The 9,815-nt window shown below is 38.0% G+C and overlaps 1 protein-coding gene across 2 annotated transcripts; it reads right to left on the bottom strand.

Annotated features, from left to right (window-relative positions):
• Positions 1-1,681: 1,681 nt before the first annotated feature.
• Positions 1,682-9,577, bottom strand: LOC144078914 (alpha-2-HS-glycoprotein). Of its 2 annotated transcripts, none has more exons than XM_077607374.1 (7): positions 9,264-9,577; positions 8,171-8,281; positions 6,315-6,402; positions 3,618-3,784; positions 3,366-3,473; positions 3,016-3,102; positions 1,682-2,279 (listed from the first exon to the last, which is right to left on the bottom strand). In XM_077607374.1, the coding sequence occupies exons 1-7, from the start codon at positions 9,498-9,500 to the stop codon at positions 1,809-1,811; spliced, it is 1,269 nt and encodes a 422-aa protein (XP_077463500.1). In that variant the 5' UTR covers positions 9,501-9,577; the 3' UTR covers positions 1,682-1,808. The 2 variants fall into 2 exon arrangements, with proteins under 2 accessions (XP_077463500.1, XP_077463499.1); XM_077607373.1 differs by having other exon boundaries at positions 1,682-2,306; positions 9,264-9,576.
• Between the last annotated feature and the right edge of the window lie 238 nt (positions 9,578-9,815).

Below are 9,815 nucleotides of genomic sequence, written 5' to 3'. Positions count from 1 at the left end.
TTAATGGGGTCCTGAAAATGTTCATTTTCTAGAGGGCTAATCCCTAAGGAAGGGCCACAGGGGAGGTACAAACATGCAAATAGAAGATCCAAATACATATTTCACACATTGACAGAAGTTTAGGGGAGAATTTTGATTAGCTCTAACCAATCTAGCATACTAATAAAAGTCATCCAGCTATGCCTTTTCATATCACATCAATTTCAGCATCACCTCATTGGTTTCAAACATTTTTAGAATTGTTTCTAAAATTTGACTGACTTTTTTTTATAAGACTTATGAGCCTGTCTCCACACTACAGTATAAGACCTAAATTTAAACCGTTTATGAGACCACTTGCCACCCCAACGAAGGTCGCTCCAAAGACGAGGCTCAAAGTTGAAGGCGTGAAGCAACTTTTAATTATTTGTATAATATTCTAATGTATTTCAGTGTTTTAAAATGTATTTGGCAATTTATTTATTTATCTTAGAATCAAACATTAACCTTCATTACAGTAAGATTAGTTGAATTCCTGCATCTCTGTTTCTGTTCTCCATGAGATTGTGGAGGCTTTTAGTAGCTCCGTCAGCTGCAGACCAAAAACTCCCACCTTGCAAGAAGGAGCACTACATCAGCAATAAAAAGAAATTTTAAAAAAATCACAATACCAGGATCACTGGCTGATTTAAGACAAACTGGACTCATCAAACTTCACTTTTTGTTCTTAAAACTATGGCACTATTGTTCCTGAAAGTAATTATTTTGATTCTTCATTTGAATACGTTCGATTCTATTCTTACTTTTGTATGCTATATATATATATATATATATATATATATATATATATATATATATATATATATATATATATATATATATTTCTGCATTTATATTACTAAATGTGTCTATGTTTTGTCTATGCTGCGGTGGCAATTAAATTTCCTCGATGGGGGATGAATAAATAACTACTCTATTCTAAGATTTGCCGTCCCAGTGTTTTACGTTTATGCGCCATGCTCTTTCCTGCCTGTCAAAGCACTATGCGAATACATTTCGGGAGGATACTACATAACTAAATTTATGATAATAATTAATACCTTATGCCATCCAAACATAACTCATTGAAGTTGGACATTGGTGTGTCTGTCTGCGTATTCATACAGTTTACGTGATTTCTTGTATTCAAGATAATTACATATTTTGCGATCCGCTTGCCAGTGTCTAAAATTGACGATCGTGTTCAACATAAATAGCTGCTTGTCGCTACTCCCTTTCAGTCTTGCCAAGAGACTTCTATTACTTTGAAAGGCAGAACATGTGTGGATTGACTTCAACAGTTGCCATCTTATGCAAAGAAAAGCACCGGATATGGAGCAATTGGATCCTTAACTCACTGGTATTGAAACAATAAAAAATGTTTTGAGCATTGTGGTTAATATTTATGGATAAACAATGCAGTGTATGTGGTTATGCAAGTTGAATTACAAATCATATAACAATAATCAGACGTTTACAAGTGCTATTAAATATGTTGTTCTTGTAAGGATATAGTACTTTTGAGATGCAATACTTTGTCATGATGAATTTTGCTTTTCAGTTCACTTCATAAAATCAATTTTGCCTTCAATTCCTAGGATAAATTTCTAAATCAAATTTCAATACATGCTTTTCAGGTTTTTAGAATGACTTTGAGTAAGTATTTGTCCGTAGAAATAGTCCTCCTTTTATTTGTATACACTGTTTGTGCAGATAATGAATGTCAGAGTACAGTATTTACTCTGTCTGCCATCCTAGCCCAAATAAAAGCACACAAACAAACTGGCTCTTTAAACTGTGGTGTATCGAGACGGACCCGGGCAGGAGCGGAAAGGCGATGGTCCACTTGGAAAATCAGACAGGAATGTTGGTTTGTGGGATGGTGGACTTTCTGCCAAGGCCTGACGTTTCTTGCGGTCGTGCCTCTTATAGTGAAACCCCAATGGTGGGCGTAAAGCCAAAGGCCCTCCCATCTCTTCAGAAGATGATTCAAATGATTCATCGACTTCATCAGACTCACTGGAAGATGAGGAGAAGGTGATTGGGGGATTCAGTGAAGGGTCTACGGGACGAGAGGGAATCCGTGTAGGGTCAAGCGGTGCGGGCTGAGCATCTGGGAGTGGTGTTGCATCAAATGGTGCTGGTTGAGGATCAGGAAGTAGTTTGGAGTCAATATGACCCGAGTTCTTATCTTTCCCTTGGTCATGGAATGGAGGTGGTGTTGGGATGTAAGGCTTTAACGGGCGGTCATGACCTTGTGGCTGCAATGGACGCAGGACATCAACATTCTGAGGAAGGGACAAACTATATCACTTTGATATTTACATAACCATTGTCAATAGTAACTTTTCCAGAAACTGCTAGATGTGCGGCTTGCATTTGCAGCAATATCAAATGTCATTTAAAAGAAATTGCAAGTACTAAATCATTTTATATGGTTATCAAGATATGTTGTCTTCAGACTTATTTAATGAAAACAAAATTAAGAGTATGACTCAACTTGTCAGGCACCCCTACATTGCACTTTAAGTAAATTTATTCACTTTCTGTATCGCTTATCCTAACCAGGGTAGCACAGGGTGCTGGAGCCTATCCCAGTCAACTATAGGCATCAGGCAGGGGGCACCCTGAATCGGTGGCTAGCCAATCACAGGACATAAGTAGGCGGACAACTGCACACACTCACGCTCACACCTAGGGGCAATTTAGAGTGTTCAACCAGCCTAGAAAGCATGTATTTTGGGATGTGGGAAGGAAACCCGCAGACGCACACACACACACACACACACACACACACACACACACACACACACACACACACACACACACACACACACACGCACACACACGTACACACGGTTGTACAATCCTAGCAGAGGCTAAAGTGCCATTACATTGTGCTTATGTGCAATATGCTGTGTAAAAATCAGTAAAATTTCCACATTTGGTTGGTCTTATCCCCTCAAAATTACACCTAAAAAATGTCTGTTTGTGTACCTGTGTTTTGAAGATCTCGCAGGACACTTGAACATCCGGCTGAGCATGCAGATCTCCATGTACAGATGCCGTACAAAAACCTGCGGTCTTGGCGCAAAACAGACATGACTTTTATAATAATGGATTGCAGGTCCTAAAACACTATATCTAAGTAATATTGGACTTCCTTTTAAAAAAAATGGCAATACTAATTAATGGTAAAGAAGAATGGCAAGATCAACTAGTATTCCACATCGTACTGCAGAGGGGAAGCTTCTATTAATGGATAGGCTTTTATTTATGCAAATTTATTTCCAGAATATTTATGTGCCTGTCTGTGAAGCAGAATTAGAAGTTGAATCATTGCAAACCTCAGTGTCTGAAGTGGGTGTCAGCCCCTGGCATGTGCCTTTTTCGGTTACACCCTCCAGACATTCCTGGACTGTATATTCCACAAACCTGGCTTTTACTGGCACAGTCTGAAAAACAAAACTCATACTGTGAGAAAATGTCTAAAAACATCAAAAGAAAGTACCATGTAAGAGGGAGAGAAAGTGATGGTCTAGTGCTGTGCTCCTATGAAAACATTTTATGCTGACCTAATATGAGCATGAATATCCTACTTTTTCCGCAGCTCTGGTGATCTGTTTTACTCCAAGCCCAGCACCAACAGTGGACCGTCTCTTATAGGAGGCCAGAGAGACCTGGACAGCCAGTACAGCTTGTTGACTGTCAACAGGAAGTAGAACGGGGCAAGTTGGACATGTCTGCTGTAGATTCTCTGCAGGGTCTGCATGAAAATACGGAAATCCTGTAGGTTTGTTTGAATTGAAATATCAAACTAAATTGACAAAGTGATTGATGGATTCAATTGATTTCTTTGAATACCCATTAATGCAAACTAAAAAACTCATTCAAGTTGGACATTGGTGTTTCAAATAAGATGCAATGTAAAATGTTTGCGTCTTCATGCTGCTTTAAATAAAAAAGTATTTTTTGTCTAAAAGTTTCACATGTACCAAAGAAATGAGCCCAAAGTTGCACTTTTTGATCTTAAAAATGTCAGGAGCAGCTCGTTTGTCCCTCCTGGCTTGCCGTTGGGTTTGAGCAGCTGCGAGTAATTCATAATTACCGTAATTACTCGAATATAACACGCATATTTTTGCTGTATAATTAATTCCAATAGTTGGGGGTGCGTGTTATAATCAAGAACTAATTTTTTTTATTTTTTATTTTTTTATTTTTTGTCTTGTTACATGGCCCTTAGCCTGGTGCTTTTTCTTGCCAAATAAATTGAATTGAAATTGAATTGAATAAAATAAATTACAAATTTTCGATCGAAAAAAGCATTGTCAAACTCACTTTGACGCACGGATTTTACGTCATCTCGTAGAGCCGACGCACGGATTTTACGTCATCTCGTGAAGCCGACGCACGGATTTTACGTCATCTCGTAAAGCCGAGACCACCACTGCCCCCCTCTAGCCTCGTACCCGTCTCAGTTCACCCTCTCTCAGTTCAGTGTTATAATCAATAACTAAAATAAATTACAAATTTTCGATCGAAAAAAGCATTGTCAAACTCACTTTGACGCACGGATTTTACGTCATCTCGTAGAGCCGACGCACGGATTTTACGTCATCTCGTGAAGCCGACGCACGGATTTTACGTCATCTCGTAAAGCCGAGACCACCACTGCCCCCCTCTAGCCTCGTACCCGTCTCAGTTCACCCTCTCTCAGTTCAGTGTTATAATCAATAACTAAAATAAATTACAAATTTTCGATCGAAAAAAGCATTGTCAAACTCACTTTGACGCACGGATTTTACGTCATCTCGTAGAGCCGACGCACGGATTTTACGTCATCTCGTGAAGCCGACGCACGGATTTTACGTCATCTCGTAAAGCCGAGACCACCACTGCCCCCCTCTAGCCTCGTACCCGTCTCAGTTCACCCTCTCTCAGTTCAGTGTTATAATCAATAACTAAAATAAATTACAAATTTTCGATCGAAAAAAGCATTGTCAAACTCACTTTGACGCACGGATTTTACGTCATCTCGTAGAGCCGACGCACGGATTTTACGTCATCTCGTGAAGCCGACGCACGGATTTTACGTCATCTCGTAAAGCCGAGACCACCACTGCCCCCCTCTAGCCTCGTACCCGTCTCAGTTCACCCTCTCTCAGTTCAGTGTTATAATCAATAACTAAAATAAATTACAAATTTTCGATCGAAAAAAGCATTGTCAAACTCACTTTGACGCACGGATTTTACGTCATCTCGTAAAGCCAATCGGATGATGTGTTGTGGGAGGAAGAGGAAGTGGATGAAGGAAGCGTGGACGTTGATAGGATTCTCAACGAAGAGATGTATGAGAGGACAGACAAAGAGAGAGAGGAACTCTTCATTTGAAGGATTCTAATGAATAAATTTGTTTGAACAAAACAATCGTGAAACGAAGAAAAAAAGGTAAGATTTCTGATTTTCGTCAGCGGGAAATTTTAGGTGCGCACTATATTCGAGTACTGCGTTTTTCCAGATTTTTTTGGCCCAAAATTACCTGCGTGTTATTTTCGAGTGCGCGTTATATTCGAGTAATTACGGTACTTCCTGATGTGTGTATTTAAGCACCACGGAAGTGGTAGTTATTGTCGGATCGCCCTGCGTGATACAGCATACATCGCTGCAAAGGTACTGTTCTCCATGCTCTGGTTTTGTTTCGTTTTGGGATGTACAAGCCCCTGTTATTTTGTAAGGTGTTTTGAGTCATTAAAGTTACTATCATGAGCACAGTTCTTCTCGTCCCCTCCTGCTTCCCCGCTACTGGGTCCAAATCCCTCCGATCGCGCCACCACGTCTCGGCGCGATCGTAACAAAAAAATGCAACTCCCAGTTAGAAAAATCTATTTTTGGGAAAACTGGGGCCCAAATCCAAAAATCGAGCATGGGAACATCCTAGAGCCGTACATTTGCATTTTTTTGTCCAAAACCGCATTCAAATCAGATGTACGGTGTTGTCTCCATTTTGTCCGATATTAACGAACAAACACACTAACACACACGCACACATTCTCAGAAATAGTGTCTAAAGTTTATAATGCCCAAGAAGCCAATGAAAGTATATTTTGTTTCCTACAAGAGCAATTTGAGAATCTGGTGCAAATGATCAGAATCTGACTGCATGTCAAAAATAATATAAATGAAGAAACAAATAAATTAATAAATATGCACATGAATAAATAAATAAACAAATATAGAAATAAACAGACAGACAGATACATAGATAGATGAATAATACATGAATAAGTTTATGTTACCTGGCACAAGTGTGCACTCATAACTATACAGGTAGGTATAACCTTCCGATGTGTGGAGGATGGTAGCATTACAGTTACCGGAGATTTGCTGAAAAGGACAAAAAAGAATCACAATGTAAAAGTTCATTTAGAAATTAGAATGAAAAAGAGAAATAAAATACAGAATTCTGTTAACTTCCAATCAGCGAGCTGTAGAAAAAAAGTTGAATGACTTAATGACTTCTGTCCGGGTTTTAGGGAGTATCAGGAGAGTTCTCTTTTTAAATGATATTTATTAATAATAGTTTAACCTTGAGACTTATGTGAATAATATCGTATTCTTTTCACAGCATTATAAATACTGTGGTACAAAAAATAAATTTACTTTTCAGCTTGACAGCAGATACTTGTACAGTACAGCAGTACAGCACTTGATTGTTTGTAGACATAAAAATACAGTATATTTAGTATAGTATATTTCACATGGCTTTTTGTTGTTGTCATGCACCAAGGAAGAAATTTGACAATTTCAGTGGTGTTTAAAATACAACAAAATAGTTTGTTTCCACATTTTGCTTTATACCGAGACAGTGGAGGCAGAGAAGAAATTACAGGCCTGGGATGAAATAGCATGGTTTTGCACATCAGTAGCTTTCAATCAGTCAAGTGAGATGCACATTTTTAGGGTTGTTTGGCCTTGGTTCCTGGAGCTGTATGCTTTATTGGGTGCTATTCCTGTTGTGCTCGTAATTTTCGGGGCCGGATGATTCGCCTAAAGACGTTTCGCGAATCATCCGAGTACCCGTAATTTTCCATAAAAAACAACTGTGCAGTATAACACCGTAGGCTACTGATATGACTTTTCAATATCTATATAATTCTCCCATTTGATATAGTTAAATGGCATAGTTATGGCTTAATTTTGTAATCAGTGATGCCAGTTTTTGTAGCTCTATTTGAATCCCCATCCTTCACGAAGTTTGTCAGTTTCCATAATGAAACATAATACATATTTGCTTTCTTTAGCTGGTAGTAATGTCGTTACTTAGAGTTTGTTTTGGCTAAAGAAATTAAACTTCATGAAGTTCATTGTATATTCGGTGCTGGTAACAAAGTGTACTGTAGCTTCTAGACTCACCATGTCACATAAGAAAAAACATTTGGAGCCGTAACACAGTCCATTCAATCTTAAGAAGAAATTCCCAGCAGGTTGTAAGCGACCACAAAATAAAAATGGATTTTGGCACGCACACACAAAAAAAATGATAGTAAATCCATTTTTCCTATCCTATTTTGAAGTCGGGCCATGTGCGTTGTTTTTTACGACATTTTTCGGGGGCATTCCGGTTTGGGATTTTTGTTTAAAATTTAAAGCAAAAAAAAAATCTACATTTTTTGTTCAAACTCCGATTTGTTCCATGTGTGAGACGTTCAAAAACCTAGTTTGGCCTGTAAAAGTAAAATAATAAAAAAAGTAAAATAAAATGTTAAACCAATTTTAAAAAATGTAAAAAAGAAAAATATAGTCATGAATTCAAATAACTGTGTATTTGTCACTATCAATTTCATTAATTTAATTGTTTTTGTCTTGATTTATAAATCTTTTGCGGCCTTAAAGAGTAATTATTTGGAAGCCCTTGACGGCAAATGGATTGGAGGACTATTGCTTTCAATCGTTTTTTTCAACATCAATTTCCCTCTTTTACTAACTACCACAACACATAATCTGTGACCTGGATTGGTAGTAAAATAGTTGAGGTAATGATACGTTTTGAATAGATTTAAACTAAAATTACCACGGGAAGGTAACTATTAAAGCTCCTCAAAAACATGGCTAAGTGCACAGATTGTTTCTACTGTATGTGTATGTTTCTTACCGTTTCCATGAATGGTCTGACATCACAACGTTTCCATGGTTTTGGACTACGGATGTGACACTTGGTTTCCAGAACATCTAGGTCCAGGTAATAGACATTGCCCGCTGGACCCTGACATGTACAATGCAAATGCAAGCAAAACAGAAAGGCGTACAAACAATTCATTCGCGAGTGGAAAGGCAGCAATATTAAGGGTTGCTGTGAAGTTGCCGCACAACCATAATTAAGCACTACAATCAGGGCCTAAAATATACATTTACAGGGTAATGTTAGTGTAGCATACACATTTACAGGGTAATGTTAGTGTAGCATACACATTTTGTGGTACTGAATGGATGTGCCTATGGCTGTAATGACAGTCAATTCAAACTCAAAGGAATGCAAAGTTGTGGTTCTTGAATATTTTCATTTCATCACGTAATAAAGCTATCAAACATTGCACTACATGCAAATAATGCATAATAATTGAGTGTAATTTGGGAACCAAGCAATGTCTTTACAAATGCAATCATAGGAATTTCATCAAGTAACCTGAAATTTAACAAAATTCAGAATAATTTAAAAAATGGTGCAAAAATGGGAGCCCCGAATAGAAATAAAAACAGAATAAACTAAAATATGCAGTACACATAACTCCCTGTGTTATTGCACAACGTAACGGTTAAGGAGTACGTTGCATGACTGGGGTTGTGACCACTTGTTTTATGACTTATTGTAAAATAAGGGTACTCCTACTATAATATAGATAACGATACCCTTACTCTTGGCGAACAAGTTCGACACAAAAAGCCACATATATACAAAATACCATAAGAAGCAAAGAGTCAAATTTATTTTGGCAGGGAGCCACATGCGGCTCGAGAGCCACGCCACCCTTCTATAGAGTCTCAGAATCAGAAAGAATTTTGCGACTTTTCCCACGTGACAACATCAAGGGATGCTGTAATTTTGAGGATTTGTAATCGTTTCATTGACATTTACACACATTATAGATCCCTTTTTTTTTTTTTTTTACAAATTAAACAGGTAAAATATTTATATGAAATAACCACACAAAAACATCTTGAAAGGAAAAAAAATTTCAAACACTCACCTGTGCATGTAGGTGGACATTGGCGACACGATTGAGGGCAAATTTATAACCCTCGGAGCGATCCTCATTTATATAAGTGAGAGACAGACGAGATAACTTCTCCACAGCTTTGTCATTGCAGGGAATTGGAGCGAGTTCAATGGGAACCAGTGCTGAGCCCTCAACATTCAAACGCAGCATCAGAATATAAAACAGGCTGAATGACAGTAATGTTGAAAAATTGGATTTGCGCATCATGTCTTCAGGTTCTGCCTGAGCAGAGAGAGCAAGTCGAGATGAAAGTGAAGTTTGTCCTTTCTTGTTTGCGCCTAGTCGGCTGCGTATTGACTTTTGGACCAAAATAGGGAGGGATGTTGAAATCACGCCAAGGGCAACGTTGCGTTTACTTGGTGGAAGAGAGCTAGAATTTGTGAATGAAAGCTGAGCGCCCGTTATTGAGAAAAAAAAGATTATACCATGTGGTTAATCAGTAATACGCAAATTTTGAGAATAAGACTCTTCGGGAAAGGATTTGAATTGGAATTATTTTTTTCTCTCACAATTTTTCTCAAT

This window comes from Stigmatopora argus, chromosome 8 (genome assembly GCF_051989625.1).
Source record: "Stigmatopora argus isolate UIUO_Sarg chromosome 8, RoL_Sarg_1.0, whole genome shotgun sequence".
NCBI classification, from domain to species: domain Eukaryota; kingdom Metazoa; phylum Chordata; class Actinopteri; order Syngnathiformes; family Syngnathidae; genus Stigmatopora; species Stigmatopora argus.
The sequence above is the reverse complement of the archived record's forward strand: the minus strand, read 5'-3'. Positions and strand labels throughout refer to the sequence as shown.

What these genes read in the sequence shown, in the direction of transcription:
- LOC144078914 (XM_077607373.1), bottom strand. Translation starts at nt 9,500, where the DNA reads ATGATGCGCAAATCCAATTTTTCAACATTACTGTCATTCAGCCTGTTT. An exon ending in TCACCAGAGCTGCGGAAAAA is followed by an intron (nt 3,474 to 3,617) that starts GTAGGATATTCA and finishes TTTGTTTTTCAG; the next exon opens with ACTGTGCCAGTAAAAGCCAG. An exon ending in GCGAGATCTTCAAAACACAG is followed by an intron (nt 2,307 to 3,015) that starts GTACACAAACAG and finishes TCCCTTCCTCAG; the next exon opens with AATGTTGATGTCCTGCGTCC.